Raw genomic sequence first — 22,916 nt, forward strand, 5'->3', positions numbered from 1 at the left:
ATTCTGCTTTCTACGTCTACGAGTTTCACAGTTTTAGACTCCACTTATAAGTGCATATACACAGTATTTGTTTTTCTCTGACTTATTTCACTATGTCTCTCAGGTCCATATACGCTGTTGTGAAAGCAGAATTTTCTTCCTTTTTAAGGCTGTATAGTAGTCCACTACTATATGTATATACTATATATAGTGGTATGCATGTATATACCATGTTTTCTTTATTCATTCACCTGTCAGTGGACATTGAGCTTGTTCCCATACCTAATGTGAAAAGTGATACAATAAACATAAGAATACAGGTATCTCTTTGAGATATTGATTTCAATTCCTTTGGAAAAATAGCCAGGAATGGGAATCCTGGGTCATAAAGTAGGGTTTTTTTTTTTTTAATTTTTGAGAAAATTCTATACTGTTTTACAAAATGGATGCACCAATTTATAGTTCCACCAAAAGTATGTAAGTGTTTCCTTTTCTCTAAATCCTTACCAGCGTTTGTTATATTTTGTGGAGGTTTTTGTAAACAATAGCCATTCTAATAGGTGTGAGATAATGTCGAACTGTAATTTTGATTTGCATTTCCTTGATGATTAGTGCTGTTGAGCAATTTTTAATAAACCTTTTGGCCCTACGCCTATCTTCTTTTGTGAAATATCTATTCAGGTCGCCCATTTTAAAATCAGTATTTGGTGGTGGTTATTGTTGAGTTTTACAAATTTCTCATATATTTTAGATATTAACACCTTCAGGTATTTAATATACAAATATTTCTTGCATTCCATAGATTATCTTTTCATTTTTAAAATATTTCCTTGACTGTTCAGAAGATTTTAGTTTGATGTAGCCCCACTTGGTTATTTTTACTTTATTGCCTGTTCTTTTGATGTCACATCCAAAAAACTCATTGCAAAGACCAAAGTCAAGGAAATTTTTTGCTATATTTTTTCTAGGAGTTTTATGGTTTCAGTCATTAAACACTGAAGTCTTTAATCATTCTGAGTTGATTTTTGTGTATGGTGTAAGATAAGGCAAGAGTTCAAAGACTTCTAAAAAAAATTTTTGCATGTGGATACCAGTTTTCCCAAGGACCATTTTTTGAAGAGATGATCTTTTCTCTATTATGCACCCTTGGTGCACTTGTTAAAGATTCGCTGACCAAACTTTTTTGCAACAGGTTTGCCACCAGGACACAGGTGTCATGAAAACCACCACTAAATCTAAGCCAAACTGGGAAAGGAGAGGACTCACATCAATATCGTGGTCATCGGACATGTAGACTCGGGCAAGTCTACCACCACTGGCCATCTGATCTACAAATGTGGTGGCATCAACAAGAGAACCATCGAAAAGTTCAAGAAGGAGGCTGCCGAGGTGGGAAAGGGCTCCTTCAAGTATGCCTGGGTCTTGGACAAACTGAAGGCAGAATGTGAGCGCGGTATCACCATTGATACCTCCCTGTGGAAATTCGAGACCAGCAAGTACTACATGACCATCAGTGATGCCCCAGGACACAGAGACTTTATCAAAAACATGATTGCAGGCACATCTCAGGCTGACTGTGCTGCCTGATTGTGGCTGCTGGTGTTGGTGACTTTGAAGCAGGGATCTCCAAGAATGGGCAGCCCCCGAGCATGCCCTTCTGGCTCACACTCTGGGTGTGAAACAGCCAATCGTTGGTGTTAACAAAACGGATTCCACTGAGCCACCCTACAGCCAGAAGAGAGATGAGGAAATTGTTAAGGAAGTCAGCACCTACATTAAGAAAATTGGCTACAACCCTGACACCATAGCATTTGTGCCAATTTCTGGTTGGAATGGTGACAACATGCTGGAGCCAAGTGCTAACATGCCTTGGTTCAAGGGATGGAAAGTCACCTGTAAAGATGGCAATGCCAGTAGAACCATGCTGCTTGAGGCTCTGGATTGCATCCTGCCACCAACTCGGCCAACTGACAAGCCCTCACGTCTGCCCCTCCAAGACGTCTACAAGAGTGGTGGTGTTGGTACTGTCCCTGTGGGTCGAGTGGAGACTGGTGGTCTCAAACCTGGCATGGTGGTCACCTTTGCTCCAGTCAGTGTTACAACTGAAGTCAAGTCCGTTGAGATGCACCATGAAGCTGTGAGTGAAGCCCTCCCTGGGGACAACGTGGGCTTCAACATCAAGAACGTGTCTGTCAAGGATGTTCGTCGTGGCAACGTGGCTGGTGACAGCAAAAATGATCCACCGATGGAAGCAGCTGGCTTCACAGCTCAGGTGATTATCTTGAACCATCCAGGCCAGATCAGTGCTGGATATGCACCTGTGCTGGATTGTCACACACCTCACATTGCTTGCAAGTTTGCTGAACTGAAGGAGAAGATTGACTGTCATTCTGGGAAAAAGCTGGAAGGTGGCCCCAAGTTCTTGAGATCTGGTGAGGCTGCCATTGTTGACATGGTTCCTGGCAAGCCCATGTGTGTTGAGAGCTTCTCTGACTATCCTCCTCTGGGCCGTTTTGCTGTCCGTGACATGAGACAGACGGTTGCTGTGGGTGTCACCAAGGCAGTGGACAAGAAGGCAGCTGGAGCTGGCAAGGTCACCAAGTCCACCCAGAAAGCTCAGAAGGCTAAATGAGTATTATCCCCAATACCTGCCACTCCAGTCTTAATCAGTGGTGGGAGAACGGTCTCAGAACTGTTTGTCTCAATTGGCCATTTAAGTTTAATAGTTAAAGACTGGTTAATGATAACAGTGCATCGTAAAACCTTCAGAAGGAAAGGAGAATGTTTTGGGGACCACTTGTTTCTTCTGTGTGTGCGGCAGTTTTAAGTTATTAGTTTTTTAAATCAGTACTTTTTAATGGAAACAACTTGACCAAAAATCTATCACAGAATTTTGAGATCCATTAAAATAAAGTTTAATGAGAAAAAATAAAGATTAGTTGACCATATCTGTGTGAGATTTTTTTCTTGACTATTTTTTTCCTTTGGTCTATGTGTGTGTGTTTATACCAGTACTAAGCTGTTTTGATTACTATAATTATTACCATGTAATATTATTTGAAGTAAGGAAGTTTGCTATCTCCAGCTTTTGTCTTCTTTCTTAAGATTGCATTGGCTATTTAGAGTCACTTGTGATTTCATTTAAAATTTAGGATTTTTTTTCCGATTTCTATGAAAAATGCCATTAGAATTTTGATAAGGGTGCATTAAATCTGTAGATGGCTTTGGGTAGTATAGACATTTTCACAATAATAATTTGTCCAATTCATCATCATGAATATATTTCTATTTTCTTGTAAATTCTTCAGTTTCTCTCATCAATGTCTTATAGTTTTCAGTGTACAGATTGTTTACCTTCTTGATTGAATTTATTTCTGTTTTATTGTTTCTGATGTTACTGTAAATGAGATTTCTTTTTATAATGGTTTATTGTTAGTGCACAGAAAAACAACTGAATTTTATATATTGATATAGTTAGTATTCTTCAACATTACTGAATTTGTTGATCAGTTCTAATAGCTTAATAGTAGATTTTTTTTAGGGAATTCAACATATATAATCAGTCATCTGCAAACAGAGACAATTTTACTTCTTACATTATAATTTGTATGCCTTTTAAAAAATTGCCTAAATTTCTCTGGCTGGGACTTCTGGTACTATTTTGAATAGAAATGTCAGGAGTAAGGATCTTTGTCCTGTTCCTAATCTTAGATGACGAGCTTTGTTGGGTAAAGTAGTCCTTGTTAGTAAGTTTTTTTTTTCTCTTTTAACACTTTGAGTATATCATCCCATTATCTTCTGATATGCAAGGTTTGGGATGAGAAATTCATTTATTAGTCTTAATATACCCTTTTATGGATATACCCTTTTATGTGACAAGTTGCTTTTCTCTTGTTGCGCAAAATTCTCCGTCTTTAATTTTCTTTGTCTTTAACTTTTGACATGTGATGTATCTGAAAAATTTTTGATGTACAGTCTATTTGGGGTTCTTTGGGCACAATGGATTTGGATGGTCATTTCCTTCCCCAGATCTGGGTAGTTTTCTGTTATTATTTCTTTAAATAATTTCTCTGACCCTGTCTATTTCTCTTAGACAAAGGTGCAGCATTTTGATTTTTAATGAATTTTCTAACCTTGCTTTTTGTTAGTAATTGAAAAGTAACTGGAGTATCTATTGACTTTCCTTTTTAGCTTTATTTAGGCTTTTTTTTTTCCCCCTTAGGGAATTCTATTAAATGCATGTAAGTTAAAATCTCTAACTGTTCTGGTGGACCCTGACGAAAGAGTTTTGGAGAGAACAACAAAAGTCTTAGGTATGTACAGAATGCAATATTACATCTTCTCGTGTGCCCATTGTTTTGTTCATTTTGCTTAACTGAAGTTAGTGGGGTTTTGATACTTCAACTGACATTAACTGTCTTGAAATATCATGTATGTGAAACTTTTGAAAATTGTAAAGCACTATACAATTTAAAGAATCTTTCATTCAATAAAAAAGTTTTAAAAAATAAAGTACTGAAATTCTAATTAGTTTTGAATGGTCTGAAAGGTTCTTCAATGTGGGTGGAGCTTATCTGGGTATTTTCAGGTAAGCCCAAATACAAGCAAATTGTCACATATTTATTACTACTTAATTTATTAAATTAAAAATTGGTTGAGCCTACAATATAATTGTTTTCTTTTCTCTGCTGTTTACAGTAATATAATGCCCTGAGCTTATTTATTTGGTCAAGGGCTAAATGATTTAACAGGCTTGGGATATCAATCTTAGATTATGTAACCCTAAACAATAAATAATCTTGGAGAAATATTCTTGGGATATCAAACCTATGGAGAATAATTTTGTCCTGTTTTAAGAATGTTAAACATAATGCAGTGTTTTATGTAACAGTGAAATCTAATCCCGTATCTCCCGAACTCCTAATTAAGAAGTTTTGAACAAGTAACTTTTTCTATGTGCCTTGGTTCCTCCATTAGTAAAAAGAATAACATAATAACATCTAGCTTATTGGCCCGACATGAAGGTTATAGAATATAATATACGCAAATTTTGTATCATAGAACTTAGCAAAGAGTCAAATTTCAATTATATTAAATATTATTAGTCTAAACCATTATAACTGATTTGTTAAGAGATTAATAAATGAATGCTGAACCACTGTGATAGTAGCAACTTTTCTCCTTTTTCTGTAGGAGGTATCCTTAATATTCTAGGATAGTGTTTTTCTACATAACTGTACATAAGAATCACCTGGGGAGAGTAAACATACTCCTTAGACCATTCCTTGAGATACTCTGATACAATTCATCTGGGGATGAGGCAAGATCTTCAGAATTGTTTAAAATTCCCCAGATAATTGCAATGTGCAGTCAAGATTCAGAACCACTCCTGTAAAGAATCAGAAACCCCATATGTTAAGGACAGTCTGCTTATATAAATCATTGATCATGAGAGTTTAAATGCAGTTTTTTGGATGAAATGGACAATCTCAACGGCACGTTCATGTAACAGAGTGGACATCTCACAGTAACAGATTTAGCGTTGTGATTTCATCTGCTTACGTTCAACTCTAAAAGCTCTAGAAGGCATATTAATAAGTCCTAATACTGGGGCATTAATTTAATGAACTGAAAGAGGAGACTTGCATTCAGAACTGAGACGGTAATTGAGCCTAGCAAACAGCACAGTATCTACATGGCAGTAAGCATTATTTTTCTCAACTTGTGATCCTATAACACTCAGGAAGATAGATAATTACACACACACACACACACACACACACACACACACACACATTTTATATTTTATATAGTGGGGACAGCTATTTCTCTGCCCTGGTTTCAGCAGAAATGTGTAACTCATTCTTTCAATTTTAGAATATGATACTGTATTTTTAAATAAGCAAGAGATCACTTAAACCCTTTCCTCAAAGTAAAGAACAGTCTCTCTCTAAAGATAAATGTTTAAACATTGCTGGCAACTCTCAAATAGAAATTTGTTCCAACTTCTGGCCATTAATTTCTTAAACCCTTAGGGGTCCAGTCTCCATTACAACATTTCCCTTGAAAGAATATTTTTGGTTTTTTGAAAGTGTGATTTCCCTAAACAGTCATTTCACAGAGGATGTCCCTGTGGGCCCAAGCATGGGAAGGCAGCTTTTTCAGTGAGTTTTTCTATTACACACACATTATACTGGTGAGCATGCTATTCCATTTTGTCTTGAATTTTAAAGGAAAACATTACCCTCACCTTTTATATTATTAGATGACTAGTTATTTTCAATCAGTTAGCTATTTTTTTAACTTAACAGACTGTTCCAAATTTCACATGAAGACTCATTAATGCAAACAACACAATATCTCCATGAGATATTGCAGCTCATGAAATCACATTAACTATAAAATTAAAACTTATACCTATTATGGTAAATGCAAGTTTTAGTGGTGGCAAAACCAGTAACCAGTTCTTTCCCTTTAGAGTAGTTTAGTTTGGCTACATATTGAGAAGAAATATGAAACTATTTAGTTCCTTTACTTATTTCAAAGAAGATATCAGTGTTCTCCCTCAAAAAAAGATAATTACTCTTGGTTGAGTATTAGACACGTGCAAGTAATTCTACATGCTGATTATATTGACGATTTGGAGACACAGAAAGCTAAATGAAATGGTCAGTGTGACCAGCGTGTAGCAGGTGAAACTCTCAACTCCCTGGGGGTGAGAAAACGAACAATTTTATCCCACATAACCTGAATATTTCACACAGCGGACAAGTCTCAGAGCACTTACCTAGATGTGAATCACTTATACTGAGAAATTCACACACTGAGAAGTATTTCTTCCACTACACCTGTGCGACACTGTAACTTTTCTGTTTTCAGTGGAATAATCTTGTTCACAGAAGATCAAGTGATCAAGGGATCACTCACTATCAGTCTTTTAAATATCAGCTTTCAAAGGCAAGGATTTTGTGTACACTAAATATAGAGACTAGCAGTTTCAAATGGTTTCCAGGTAGGTTGTCCATATTAGCAATGTTTTTTGTTAATTGCAGCTGCAATACACTTTATGTTTTATTTCGATTCTGCTGCTATCTTAGGTTACACTTTGGGTCCAGTATATATCTTAGAATTATCCCCCTCACAATGTGGCCAAAATTAAAATGCAAGAGTCTCAGAATCAGAGGATAACACTCAGGGGAAAAATGTTTATTCTTTTTCCTCACAAGTAGTCTTTAAGTGTTTATTAAACCATGTTTTAGTTTGGCTTATCACTAATCAAAATTCTGTGTCTCCTACAAGAGGCACTGGTTCTTTTCTCATCTTCTTCTTGTGTTTTCTTTCAGTCTTTTACTCAAGCTTGGTTCTAATAATTAAACCAGGATTATACACTTAATTGTGACTATCTCTGGAGAAAATATCATTAATTTCTTATAATTCCTACAGAAAATGGTCATAGGTTGTTCCTTTCCAAACAGACTTACTGATAATAGCTTATTGAAGGAAACTGAATCAGAGAGCATTAAGATCCTTAATAGTGTTTACAAACTTATAGGAAACTTTTTTTTTCTGCTACAACCTCACCCACCAGGATTGGTAACATTTAGCTTGAAGTTACATCAATTGTTCTTAGTCCACACCTGACAGAACAACTTATAATTCAATCTATCTGTACTTGTTCACTTTCCAACTACTAAGAACTGTAAAAAGGGTCAGTAACCTCAGCTGAATACTTTCACTGAAATCATCTGCAACTGTGAGCTGTTTTATGATCCTGCTATGGAGTAGCCTCTAAAATCTATGAAAGTTTCAAAGGCAAAGAAGGAGTTGGGATTGATTTTCCTCAGGTCATTCAAATGTCTCCTCTATATTAAAATCATAGTTCTCATCTATTATCCCAAGTTATGTCGGTTAAGGATTTTTAAATCCTATGTATTTATTCACAAATTACTTGTAGTACATGTTCAACCTTAAAAAATGTCTCGTAAATGCATGGTGGGTTTCTTTCTCTCTCCATCTCTTCTCCCCCTCTTTTTCTTCTTTCCTCCCTTTCTTCTTTCTTCCCTCTTTCTATTTCTCCCTCCTTTCCAAATTATTTTTTAATTAGTGGAATGGGATATATTTAAAGGTGATCTATTCTGGTCCTTTCTTTCTAATACACAATTAAAAATAAAGTTGCCTATTTTTACAAAAATACTGAATGCAATTTTGAATACGATTCTATTGAATATAAAGATCAGTTTAAGAAGAGTTTATGTCTTAACTATATTGAGTTTTCCAATGCACGAATAAGTAATATATCGTTACCTAGATCCTCTTTAATTGTTCTCATCAGTATTTTCCCATATTTTTGAAAACTTTGTATTTTCATAGCAGGGTTAGGGTTACTAAAAAAATTGAGAATACACAGAGATTTCACATATACCCCCTGCACCCGCACATTCATAGCTTCCATTATCAACAGCACTCATCAAGGTGATATTTCAAGATGTTGACATAGGGGAAATCAACCTCCACTCTGCCACAAAGGTCAACAACTGGACAGCGATCCACAAACTACAACAGCTCTGTGGAAGGTCCAGTGTTCACTTAACAAACTTTAACAACTCAGTGGTACAATAACAACGACAACAAAAAAATAACAGTACAAGAAGAGAAGGAAGACAATTTCATTTTACCTGCACTATCCCACTCCCCAACTGAGGCACTGCAAGAAAGTCACACTTTTGTGTCACCCAACCGAGACTGGCAAAGCTGAGACATAGAGATAACTAGGAACAAAGAGGAAAATGACGGACTATCAATAACAGCCATGCAGTGGGGGTGATCACACTTAACAGTGACCTAAGTACAGTGACACAAGTACAGCAGACTTCACCTCTGAAGAAGCTAACAGCCAGCTCAGCCACCATGATTTCACCAGCTTTTGCCCCACAAAAGTATTTGCATTTGCAGGCACTAGCCACCTGCGTCCCTCCCTGCTCCCTCCGCCCAAGCCCTGCTGGAAGCAGGAGCCACAACAGCAGCCAGCCAAGGCCTTGCAGTTGTGCAGCCTGGACCCCGACACTTGACGGCCTGCTCCACTAGACCCATGATAACAGCATGATTCATTGTATTCCTACCTGCAGATCAAAGTCAATCTATAAAGCTTGAAACATTTGACTGCTGCTTCAAATGCACAGTCACCTACACAAGTTTATAGGATCATGAAGAAAAGGGAAACATCACAAAGGAATACAGTAAATATCCAGTAACTGGCCTCAGAAAAATGGAATTGCTTGACAAAGAATTCAAAATAAGTGTTCTAAAGATGCTCAGAGAGCTACAAGAGAACACAGAAAAACAACGTAACAATATCAGGAAAGTGATACAAGAACAAAATTAAAAGTTCAACAAAGAGAAGGAAAACAACAACAACAAAAACAACACACAAAGCAGAAATTTTGAAGCTAAAGAAATAGTAACAGTACTTAAGAATTTGTTAGAGCACTACAATAGCAAACTACCAAGCAAAAGGAAGGGTCGGTGACCTGGAAGAAAGATCAACTGAAATTGTACAGTCAGTGGAGCAAAATTTAAAAAAAAAAAAGGAAAAAGAATAAAGAAATTCTATGGGACTTACAGGGAACCAGTAAGAAAAATAGTGAGCCTATCACAGAATTCCAAGAAAGAGAAGAGAAAGAGAAAAGGGTTGAAAGCTTATATAAAGGAATAATGGCTGAGAATTTTCTAAACCTAGTGGTGGGGGGGTGGGATTTGATATCTAAATTTATGAAACTAATAGGCCACTCAAAATTTTCAATCCAAAATTTTCTTTGCCAAGCTACAGTATAATGTAACTGTCAAAATTCAAAGATAGATAGAGAGTTTTAAAAGCAGTAAGAGAAAAAAAAACAATCTCTCATACAAAGGAATCCCCATAAGGCTATGAACAGATTAATCAGAAGAGACCTTGAAGGCCCGGAGAGAACACACAAAAGAAAAGACAGAATCTTCAATAAGTGGTGCTGAGAAGACTGACAGTTACATGTAACAGAGTGAAATGACATTTCCTCACACCACACATAAAAATAAACCCCAAATGGATTAAATACCTGAATATAAGACCTGAAACCACAGTGCTCATAGAAGAGAACATAAGCAATACACTATTTGACATAAATTGTAGCACTGTTTTTTTGGATCCAAAAACCTGTAGCAGATACCCACACACATGCACACACACACACACACACACACATACACACACACACAAAGAGAAAGACAAATACAATACTAAAGAAAGTCATCAAATCACAGGAGAAGAGAACAAAAGAATAAAGGAACAGAGAAGAACTGAAAAAACAACCAGGAATCAATTAACAAAATGACAATTAAGTGCATGCTATCAATAACTTCTGTAGTGTAAATGGACTGAGTGCTCCAATCAAAAGGCATACAGCGGCTGAATAGATAAGGAAATAAGACCCATATGTATGCACCTTATAAAAGATTCACTTTAGATCTAAGGAAACATACAGACCAAAAGTGACAGGGTTGAAAAAATATATTCTGTACAAATGGAAATGAAAAGAATAGCATAGCAATACTTGTATCAGACAAAATAGACTTTAAAACAAAGATAGTAATGAGAGACAGAGAAGGGCATTACATAATAATAAAGGGGTCAGTCAACAAGAGGATATAATACTTGTGAACACTTAACGCACCAAACACAGAATCACTTAAATATATAAGCAAACATTAACAGAAATAAAGGGACAAACAGCAATACAATAACAATACCCTACCTACATCAATGAATGGATCATTTAGAAATAAGTCAATAAGGAAACACCTTAAATGATAAGTGAGATCAGATGCACTTGATATATACAGAAGATTTAATCAAAACAGCAGAATATACCATTTTTCAAGTGCACATGGACCATTCTATCAGGTAAGTCACATGTTCAGTCATAAAACAAGTCTCAATAAATTTAAGAAGACTGATATCACACCAGGCGTCTTTTCCAACAATAACAGTGTGAAATTAGAAATCATTAATGAGTGGAAAACTGGAAGAAACACAAACAAGTGGAGAACACATGCTTCTAAACTACCAATGGGCCAATGAATGAAGCAAAGAGGAAATAAAACAATACCTTGAGAAAAATGAAAATGGAACGAAAACATCTGAAAAGCTATGGGACACAACAAAGCAGTTTGAAAAGGGAAGTTTACAGTGATACAGGTTTACTCCAGGAAGCAAGAAAAATCTTGAATAAGCCATCTAAACTTAAAGACATAGAAGAAAAGGAAAAACAAAGCCCAAAGTTAGTAGAAGAAAAATAGTAATAAAAATCAGAGTGGAATTAAATGAAATATATACTAGAAAACCATAGGGAAGATCAATGAAACTAAGAGCTTGTTCCTTGAAAATGTAGATAAAATTTATAAACTTTCAGCCAGATGCATCAAAGGAAAAAGAGAGAGAGAGAGAAACAGAGGCCAAATAAATAATATCAGAATTAAACATTTAAAAGTTACAATTGGCCCGAGCAGCGCGAGGTCAGGGGTGGGGATGTCGCCTGTGGCTGGCAGCAGCGGCGGGCGGCAGTGTGGCAAGGCTGCAGGGCGGTGGCCGGGCCACTCGCCGTGATGTGGTGATGCGGCGGTGGCCCACGAGGCAGCAGGACGGCCAGGCCAGGCTTGAGGGCTCTCGGAACCTCCCGGCAGGAGCCAGAGAACTGAAGGATGCTGGGCCTGGAGCAAATGGAGGCAGGAGAGGAGGGAAATGGGGTGACTTTGCCTGGTGGAAATGGATGCAGAGGGTGTGTGTGTCTTGAGAACCAGTCCCAGCGGCCTGTCATCCTCCCGAGGAAGCAGTCACCCCAAGTTCAGACTTTGTGCAGCTTTTCTGCTGTTTTGGAGCAACTGATTCAGAGACTCCAAGCAGTGGTTTTAATTTGTAAAAACATGGAGATTTCTGTGTCAATTTTTAAAGCCCCAGGAGAGGTGCCCTGGGATGACAAGGATTTCCGCAGTCTGGCCGTTTTAGGGGCAGGTGTTGCCATGGAATTTTTCTACTTCTATTTTTGAGATGCTGGGAAAGAAGTCAGCTGAAAGCACTTGGTGCAGTATCACCTGGCGAGAGGTCTGGTGGACCGGCTGGAAGTAGTGACCAGTTTGCCCCTGGGACATCATCCAAGCTCTTTCTTGCGAAGCCTGGTGCCCACCATTCTCCTGGTGGGCATCCTCCTCTGTACCCTGAGGAGGGGCTGATGGGGGCCGGGCGTGGAGGGAGCCTCTTCAGTGTTGGTGAGACCACAGCCAGGGTTGTCAGGAACAACATCTGTGTGTGGTTTGCAGACGTGGCCGGTTGCTAAGAGGCCAAGTTGGAGACCATGGAGTTAGTGAAGTCCCTGAAGAATCCCAAGCAGTATCAGGACCTTGGAGCCAAAATTCCAAAGGGAGCCATGCTCACAGGTCCTTCTGGTGCTGGCAAAACTCTTCTTGCCAAGGTGACTGGGGGAGGCCAGCGTGCCTTTCATCACTGTGAACGGGTCACAGTTCCTGGAAATGTTCCTGTGCGTCGGGCCAGCTCGGGTTTGTGACATGTATGCGATGGCCCGAAAAAACCGTACCTTATTCATTGTATCTTATTCATTGATGAGATTGATACAAGTGGCAGGAAACGAGGCCACAGGCCCTTTGAGGCCAGAGCGAGCAGGAGAAAACCCTGAACCAGATGCTGGTGGAGATGGACGGGTTCAACTCAACCACCAATGTTGTGGTGCTGGCCGGCACCAACCGGCCCAATGTTCTCGACCCGGCCCTGACGTGACCTGGCCAGTTTGACCACCAGATTTATGTCAGCCCCCCTGACATCAAAGGCAGGTCCTCTGTTTTCAAGGTCCACTTGCGTCCACTCAAGTTGGATGAGAGCCTCAGCAGGGACGCCCTGGCAAGGAAGCTGTTGGTCCTCACTCCAGGCTTCACAGGACAAGTGCATAAAACCATAATTACAAGTCTGTGTTAGGCACATGATGTAAAAAGATGTAACCTGAGACAGCGCCAACATAAAGCTGGAAGGAGATGTGTAGGAGCAGAACGTTTGTATTATTATTATTATTATTATTATTATTATTATTATTATTATTATTATTATTATTATTATTATTATTATTATTTAGCAGGCTTCATTCACTTTATTTTTTGCATATAAAACTACGTGGTGGCCACAGCTGGAGCCTGGGTCCTCTGCACAGAAACTCTGGTGTGGGTCTTTACGAGATGGTCAGTGAATTCCTGACAGGGAGACTTGGTGAACACAGTCTCTTTCCAAAGATCAGGGGTGAGATAGCTGTAGGCCTTGGAGATGGCACGGAAGGTGGCCTTGGTGGAGTTGCCCAGCATGGCAGTGCAGCCCCTGGCAGAAGTGTAGCAGTCATCAATACCAGCCATCGTCAGTAGCTTCTTGGGCACCAGGGCTGAAACAATGCCAGTGCCCCTGGGTGCAGGGATGAGGCGCGCCAGCACAGAACAACGGCGGCCAGTCACCTTGCAAGGGACGTGTGGGGCTTGCCAATCTTGTTCCCCCGATAGCCTCTGCACAGGGACGATGGAGAGCCTGGCCAGGGTGACGGCCACCCGGGTGGCTGTGGCCACCTCCCTGGAGCACTTAACACCCAACCAACATGTCCCTTGTCATCCCCAGTGGCGACAGGTGCCTTGAACCGGGTCCGCTGGCCAGCACGGGTCTGCTTTTGCACAGGCATAATCATCAAAACCTCGTCCTTCAGGGATGCCCCCAAGAAAAAGTCAACGATCTCAGATTCCTTGATGGGCAGGAGAAGAGACAGATCTCCTCCAGGGACTTGATCTTCATGTCCTTCGCCAAGCGGCCCAGCTTGGTGACAGGGAGCCACTCCTTGTCCTCTGCCTTGCCTCCGTGAGCTCTGCGGCCCTGACCGCGGCCCCGGCCCCGGCCCCGGATGCCGCCGCCGAAGCCTCTGCGGAAACCACCGCGGCCTCCCATCCCAGGGCCCCCGGGGCCTTCGGGGCCTCCGGGCCCTCCCGCAGCACAGGCTCATCCGCCATTTGGTGTTCTCTCGGAAAAGAAGCCGTCTGTGTATTACTAAAGCTAGAGATGGGAAAGCTGATCTTGAAACTCACATGGACCTGCCAGGGGACCAAAGCGCCAACACCATCTCGTTAAAGAGCAGAGTTGAAAGACTCACACTTCCTTTGTTCAGAGCTTCCTGTGAAACTCCAGTAACCAGAACAGGCACGGGGTAGACATAGACCCCCAGGATAAAACTGAGAGGCCAAATATGAGTCTGTACGTCTTTGGTCAGTTGTTTCTGTCAAGAGTATAAGGACCACTTGATGGGAAAGAACAGGCTATTCGACCAAAGGTGCTTGGACAGTGATCTCCACAAGCAAAGACGGAAACTGGACCTTAGTCTGTATGCAGAGGTCAACTCAAAGTGGTGAAGAGGCCTGAGTTTTGGAGCTAAAACTGTAAAGGTCTTAGAAGGAAACAAGGGAGAGGGTCTCCGTGGCCTTGGATTTGTCAGTGGCTTCTTAAACCGCAAGCAGCAAGTGAAACAGCAAATCGCACCTCCTGAAAATTGAAATCTTTCGTGTGTCAAGGGACACTGTTGAGGGGATGAAAAGACAGCCTACAGAATGGAAGAAAATATTTGGGAATTATGCATCTCGTAAGGGCCTAGAGTCCAGAATTTGCAAAGAACCCAATTTAAAAGTGGGCAAGGGATTTGAATAGACATTTTTCCAAAGAAGAAATACAAATAGCCACAAAGGACATGAGAAGATGCTCAGTGTTATTAGTCATTAGGAAAATGCATGTCAAAACCACAAGATCCTACTTCACACCCTCCAGGATGGCCATGAAAGACAGGCAGATGGAAGAGCTGGCAGGGTGTAGGCAGGTGGGAACCCTCCCTGTTGGTGGAACGTAAAATAGTGTGTCTGTGCAGGTCAGCATGGCAGTCCTTCAAGAAGCAAAATACAGCAGCTATGTGACCCCTGTTCCACTTGGGCATCTACCTAAGAGAACTGAAATCATTTTTCCACACAAAGACTGGTACATGGGCGTTCACAGCAGCGTTATTCATAAGGTGGATACCACCACAGTGTCCATCAGGGCATGACCTGCAGATGCACAGGACCAACGGTACCACACCATTTTGTACAAGGGACTTGCGTGTCCATGGATTTTGGTGTCTCTTTGTGGATACCTTGGGACAGCTGTACTTGGAACGTTGCTCAGCCATAGAAAGGACTGAAGTACTGACTGGCACTGCGATGTTGGAGGAACCTCACAGTATTTTGCAGGTGAAAGAAACAGACACAGAAAACTACACACTGTATGATTCCTTTTCTGTGAAACGTCCACAGATGGAAAGTAGATCAGTGGTTGGCGGGGGTGGGTATGAGAATTAACCATATAAGTGCCGGAAATGTCTGGAATGAGATTAGGACAGTAGTTGCACATCTTGATAAATTTACTAAAAGTCTTTGAAATGGATCCTTAAAATGAATAGATTTTACATTAAATAAGTTATTCCTCAATACATTTTTGAACAACATAAGTTACAACTGACACCATAAAAATCAAGGATCTATAAAAGATCACTACAAAAAATTATATGCCAACAAATTAAACATCCTAGAAGTGGATAAATTCCTACAAACATACAATCTCCCATGACAGAATCAGAAAATAATAGAAAATCTGAAGAGATGAATCACTAGTAATGAAATTAAATCTAAACAAAAAACTCCCAACAAATAAGATCCAAGTTCAAACATCTTCACAGGTGAATTCTATCAAACATTTTAAAAAGAATAACTATCTTTCTGAAAATACTCCAAAAAACTGAAGTGCAAGAAAAGCTTCCAACTCATTCTATGAAAGCACTATCAACCTGATACCAAAACCAGACAAGGACATCATAACAAGAGAAAATTACAGGTCAACACCCCTTATGGACATAGATTCAAAAATCCTCAGCAAAATTTTAGCAAGCTGAATTCAACAATATATTAAAAGGGGGCTCGGCTTCCAGCCCCGCGCCCGAGGAGCCATGGGCGAGCCGCCGCGGGACGTGCGGGCCTTCCCGCGCGAGCACCGGAGCCTGCGCCCGGAGCCCCGCGCAGGTGCTCTGCGACGGGCCCCGAGCTGCCCTGCCGCCTGCCCGAGCTCCAGGTCTACACCCGCGGCAAGAAGTACCGGCGGCTGGCCCGCGCCTCCCCAGCCTTCGACTACGCGGAGTTCGAGCCGCACATAGTGCCCAGCACGAAGAACCCGCACCAGCTGTTGTGCAAACTCACCCTGCGGCACATCCGCAAGTCCCGGAGCACGTGCTGGGGCACACCCAGGGCCGGCGGTACCAGGGGGCTCTGCAGAAATACGAGTGTCAGAAGCAGGGTGTGGAGTACGTGCCCGCCTGCCTCCTGCACAAAAGGAGGAGGAGGGAGGACCAGCGGGATGGGGGCGGGCCGCCTCGCCCTAGAGAAGCCTTCTGGGAACCCGCGTCCAGTGATGATGGCGCAGCCCCAAGTGACACTGACGACAGCATGACAGACCTGTACCCACCCGAGCTGTTTACCAAAAAGGACCTGGCAGGGACTGAGCACGGAGACAGCACCAATGACTTTCAGACGCATAATGAGGATGAGACGCCAAGGTGCCTGAGAGAGAAGGGCCTTGGAGACAGAGCAGAGGGGGAAGTGGACCGGGAACTGGTCCTCAAGCGCGGGAAGAAGCAGTCCAGCTCATTGAAAAAGAAGTTCAAGAGTCCTCACCGCAAACCTAAGCGCTTCAGCTCTTTCAAACAGTCGGGTTAATAAAAGGTTGCTGGAGAAAACACATCCGCGAGCCTTCTGAGAATCCTCCGGGTGTCTCCCGTGTTCTTCAAGCCGCCTGCCACGCGTCCTCAGAAGTGCGGGGGGGGGGGTGTCCCCAGATCTGCTACGTCCACTCCTGGCTTGCCGCCCCCCAAAGCAGGGCTGGGGGTCTGTCCCACGGATGTCAGTGTCTCACCCCCACACCCAGGAAGCGGCAGCGACCCCGAGGGAAGAGTTCTGTCTGCATGTGGTCTTCGGTGAAGCCTAGAGGGAACACCTGGCTCACTGCGGCCCTGAGGAGAGCCCTGGCCAGGTTCCAACTGGCTGGACAACACCAGAGGTCACACTGCATACACCAAATGCCATTATTTATTTTGGTGTGTCTCCAAAAATCAAAATGTCTTCAAACACAACTAAGATATAAAATACAGCATAAAATGAGATTTATACCTAGTCCCCACATAAAGAAAAAAAAAAACCAATATATTAAAAGGGTTATAAACCATGATCAATTAAAATTCATTCCAGGGATGCAAGAATGACTCGACATCCATAAATCAATCAACATGATCCACCATGTTAACAAAACAAAGAATAAAATTTATATGATTATCTTAATAGATATAAAAAAGGTTTTGACTAAATTTAATATCCATTTGTGATTAAAAAAAAAACTTTCCACAAAGTGTGTATAGAGGGAACATATTTCAAAATAATAAAAGTTATATCTGACAAACCCATAGTTAACATCATACTCAATGGTAAAATGCTGAAATCTTTCTTTCCAAGATCAGAAACAAGACAAGATGCTCATTCTTGCTACTTTTATTCAACATGGAATTTTAAGTCCTAGACACAGTAATCAGATGAGAAAAAGAGATAAAAGGCAAACATATTGGAAAGGAAGAAGTAAAATTGTCACTATTTGCAGATGACATGATACTATAAATAGAAAACCCTAGAGACTGCACCAAAAAGCTATTAGAACTAACACAATGGATTCAGTAAAACTGCAGTATACAAAGTAAATATACAGTAATCTGTTGCATTTCTAGTCACTAATAAATAACTCTCAGAAAGAGAAAATAAGAAAGCAATCCCATTTACAATTCAATCAAAAAGAACAAAATAGTTTATGATAAATTTAATCAAAAGGAGAAATACCTGTACTCTGCATATTATAATACATTGATGAAATAAATTGAAGATGACACAAATAAGTGGAAAGATATTTAATACTGATGGACTGAAAGAATTAATATTGTTAATGGCGTTCATACTAGCAGTCTACAGGTTCAAAGCAGTATCCATCAAAGTCCCAATTGCATTTTTTACTGAACTAAAACAAATATTACTAACATTTGTATGAAAGCACAAAAGACCCTGAAGAGCCATCATAAGAAAGAGGAAAGCTAGAGGAATCATGATTCCTGATTTTAATCTACTCTATAAAGCTATAGTAATCAAAACTGTATGTTACCGGCATAAAAACATACACATAAATCAACGAGACAGGATAGAAAACCCAGAAAGAAACCTATGCTTATGTGGCCAATTTATGACAAAGGAGCTAAGAATACACACTATGGAAAAGACAGTCTCAACAATAAAGGGTATTTGAAAAACTGAAAAGCTACATTCAAAAGAATGAAATGGGACTGCTTTCCCACATCGTATATGAAATTAAACTCAAAATGAATTAAAGGCCTACATGTAAGACCAGAAACCATAAAACGGTTAAAAGGAAACCTAGGTAGAATGCTCTAAGTCATTGGTCTTATCAGTTTTTTGGATCTATCTCCTCAGGAAGTGGTAACAAAAACAAAAATGGACAAACAGGACTACATCAAACCAAAAAGCCTTTGACAGTGAAGGAGATTATGAACAAAAGGAAAAGGCGGCCTAATGAGTAGGAGAAGATAGCTGCAAACAGTATATCTGATAAGGAGTTAATGTACAAAATATATAAATAATTCACACACTTGATATAAAAATATAAATAAATAAATAATAAATAAATAATTAGGCTCAGGCCCTGAACAGACTTTTTTTTCCCCCAAGGAAGAAACAGATGGGCAACAAACACATAAAAAGATGATAAACATCACTAATTATCAGGAATATGCAAATCAAAAAGCACAGGGAAATATCACCTCATGCCTGTTAGGACAGCTATTATCAAAAAGACAAAAGGAAACAAATGTTAGGAGTATGTGGAGAAAAGGGAACTCTCATGCACTGTTGGTAGGAGTGTAAACTGGTGCAGCCACTATGGAAACAGTATAGGGGTTCCTCAAAAAAAAAATAAAAAAAGTAAAACTACCACACGATCCTACATTTCCACTTCTAGACATTTAGCCAAAGAAATAAAGACACTAATACAAAAAGATATATACACCCTTATGTTCATTGCATCATTATTTACTGTAGCCAAGATATGGAATCACCTTAAGTGTCCCTTGATACATGAATGAATATGAAGAAGCGGTATATATATCTGTACAATGAAATATTACTCAGCCATAAAAAAGAATGAAGTAATGCCATTTATGATACCATGAATGAACCTAGAGGGTATTATGCTAAGTGAAATAAGTTAAACAGGGAAAGACAAATGCCATATGATTTTACTCATATGTGGATTCTAAAATACAAGACAAATAAAACAAAACAGCAACAGCCTCATAGATACAGAAAACAAACTGGTGATCTCCAGAAGGGAGTGGTTTGTAGGTTTGGGCAAAATAGATGAAAGGGATTAAGAGGTACAAACTTTCAGTTATAAAACAAATAAGTCACAGCAATGTAATGTATAACATAGAGAATATAGGCAATAATATTATAGAAACTTTGTATAGTGACAGATGTTTACTAGACCTCATAATAACCAATTCAAAATGTATTAAAAAAGTCAAATCATTATTTTATACAATTGGAACTAGTATAATGTTGTAGGTCAATTGTTCTTCAATAAAAAATAAAAAAGGAAAAAAGAAGATATAGAGTGGCTGGATGGATTAAATAATGAGACACAACTATACGTTGCCTACCAGAGACTCACTTTAGTATTATGGACACACATAAGCTCAAATTGAAAGAAAGGAGAAAGATATTCCATGAAAGTGGAAGCAAAAAGAGAGTAAGGATAGCTATACTTATATCAAAATATATATATATATACTTTAAGCTGAAAACATAAAAGAGAGATAAATAAGGTCATAATATAATCTTAAAGAGGCCTACTTAACAGGAAGATATAACAGTTATAAATATATATGCACTCAAGTTTGGAGCACCTAAATATAGTAAGTAAACACCAGCAGATCTGAAGGTTAACGTAGACAACAATGCAATATCAGTAGGTGACTTCATATCCCACTTTCTACAATAGATAGATCATCCAGATAGAAAATCAACAGGTAAAAGTTAGACTTGAATAATTCTTTAGACCAAATATGCCTAACAGAAATATACAAACATTTCCTCAAACAACAGCAGAACACACATTCATCTCAAGTCCACAAGGAAAATCCTCCAGGATAGATCATCTATAGGTCACCAGACAAATATTCGCAAATTTAAGAAGACTGAAAGCATGCTAAGTATTTTTTTCTAATCACAATTGTATGAAACTAAAAATCAATAACAGTAAGAGAGCTGGAAAAATAACCAATGAGTCAAAGAAAATATCAAAATGGAAAGGAAGAAATATTTTGGAATAAACAGAAATGCAATCACTGCATATCAAAACATATGGGACATTGCAAAAGTAGTTCCATGAAGGAAGCTTATAGCGATAAACACCTATATTAAGAAACAAGAAACATTCCAAATAAGCATGTTAACTTTACACTTCAAGGAAATAAATAACAAAGACAAACTAAGCCCAAAGTTAGCAGAAGAAAGGAAACAATGACTAGAGTAGAAATAAATGAAATAGAGAAATTTAAAACAATAATAAAGATGAATGAAGCTATGGGTAAGTTTTAAAAAGTAAACAAAATTGACAAATTTCAGCTAAATTAAGAAAAGAGAGACTACTCAAATAAAATAAAAAATGAAAGAAGAGACATTACAACTGATACTAAGTAAATTACAAGGGTCATAAGAGACTACTATCAGCAATTGTATGCCAATAAATTTGATAACCTAGAAGAAATGAAAAAATTCTAGAAATGTAAATCCGACTAAGACTGTTTCAAGAAGAAAGAAAATCTGAACAAACCAATAAGAAGTAAGAAGATTGAATTAATAGTCAAAATTCTCTCAACAAAGAAAAGCCAAGGACCAAATGGCTTCACTGGTGAATTTTACAAAACATTCAAGAACTAGTGCCAAACCTTCTTCAACTCAACCAAAAAATATGGGGGTGGGAACATTCAAAATTCATTTTATGAAGCTAGCATTACTCTGATAACAAAGTCAGGTAAGGGTACCAAAAGAAAACTACAGATGAGTATTCTTGATACCCAAATCCTCAACAAAATACTAGCAAACTGAATTCAACAGCACAACGAAAGCCTCATATTCCATGATCAAGTGGGAGTTATTCATGCAATGCGTGGATGGTTCATCATATGCAAATCAATTAATGTGATTCATCACATTAACATGAAGTATAAAATAATATGATAATCTCAATAGCTGCAGAAACAAAATTTGACATTATTCAACATCATTTCATTATTATAACTCATCAGAAGTTGGGTATAGAAGGCATATATCTCAACATAATAAAGGTCATATATGTAAAGGCCAGAGGTAAAAACATATTCTATAGTGAATGGTTGAAATGTCATTCTCTAAAATAAGGAACAAGACAGGGTGCCCACTCTTACCATTTTTATTGCCATATTACTGGTATTAGTAGCCTGAGCAATCACAAAAAATCTAAGTAGGAAATGAAGAGGTAAAACTGTCTTTGTTTACAATTGTATAATCTTAAATATAGAAAATTCTAAAAAGTCTGTCAATAAATTAGAACTAATCAATAAATTCAATAAAGTTGCGTGATACAAAATCAATGTATAGAAACATATGAAAAAGAAATAAAGAAAACAACCGCTTTGAAGGCAACATCAAAAGCAATAAAATACTCAGGAATAAAATTAACCGCGAAAGAGAGAATTGAACACTGAAAATTAAAAGATACTGATTAAAAAAAAGACACAAATGGAAAAATATTCCATGTTCATGGATTAGACGAGTTAAGATTTTTAAATGCCCATACTATCCAAAGACAACTATAGAGCCAGTACAACTATGATCCCTATCAAAATTCCAATTTCATTTTTTGCAGAAATAAAAAAATTAATCTTAAAATTTGTATGAAACCACCAAAGACCCTGAGCATTCAAAGAAATCTTGAGAAAGAACAAATCTGGAGCCATGAAGGTTCTTGACTTCAAACAATATTAAAACCTATAATAATAAGAGAGTATGGTACTAACATAAATATAGACATGTAGACCAATGGAACAGAATCAGGAGTCCAGAAATAAACCCACACATATGTGTTCAACCAATATTTTTTTTATTCAGTGAGGAAAGGATAGTCTCTTTAATAAATCGTGTTTGGAAAACTGAATAACCATAGACAGAAGAATAAAATTGGACCACAGTCCTATGCCACTCACAAAATTAACTCAAAATGAACTAAAGACTAAACGTAAGAATAGAAACCATAAAGCTCCTAGAAGAAAATAAAAGGAAAAAACTCTTTAAAATTAATCATGGCATCAAATTTTTGGATGACATAAAAAAGCGCAAGCAACAAAGACAAAAATAAGAATAATAAATGGGACTACATAAAATCCAAATGCTTCTGTACAGCGAAAGAAACAATCAACAAAATGAAAAGGCAACCTACAGAATGGGAGAAAATAGTTGCAAATCATGTATCTGATAAGGAGTTAATATGCAAAATGTACAAAGAACACATGCAACTCAATAGCAATAACCCAAAAGATCTGAAGACATTTTCCCAAAAAAGACATAAAAATGACCAAAAGGTGTAGACGAAAGCTGCTCAACATCACACACCATCAGGGCAACGTAAATCAAAGCCACAGTGGGCTCTCACC

General features: G+C 38.8%; 1 protein-coding gene and 2 pseudogenes across 1 annotated transcript; 2 read left to right on the plus strand and 1 right to left on the minus strand.

The window, feature by feature from the left end:
• The first annotated feature begins 549 nt into the window (after window positions 1-549).
• LOC102519225 (elongation factor 1-alpha 1-like) lies at window positions 550-2,655 on the plus strand. Its single transcript, XM_032496912.1, is given in 4 exon segments — window positions 550-559; window positions 1,220-1,558; window positions 1,561-1,620; window positions 1,623-2,655. Coding segments are annotated over 4 exon segments (1,398 nt in total). The 3' UTR covers window positions 2,612-2,655.
• Window positions 2,656-13,071: 10,416 nt separating this feature from the next.
• LOC102518738 lies at window positions 13,072-14,086 on the minus strand (annotated as a pseudogene).
• Window positions 14,087-16,070: 1,984 nt separating this feature from the next.
• On the plus strand, window positions 16,071-16,833 carry LOC102518497 (annotated as a pseudogene).
• The last annotated feature ends 6,083 nt before the right edge of the window (window positions 16,834-22,916 follow it).

Source organism: Camelus ferus, chromosome 15 (genome assembly GCF_009834535.1).
Source record: "Camelus ferus isolate YT-003-E chromosome 15, BCGSAC_Cfer_1.0, whole genome shotgun sequence".
In the NCBI taxonomy this organism is placed as follows: Eukaryota; Metazoa; Chordata; class Mammalia; order Artiodactyla; family Camelidae; genus Camelus; species Camelus ferus.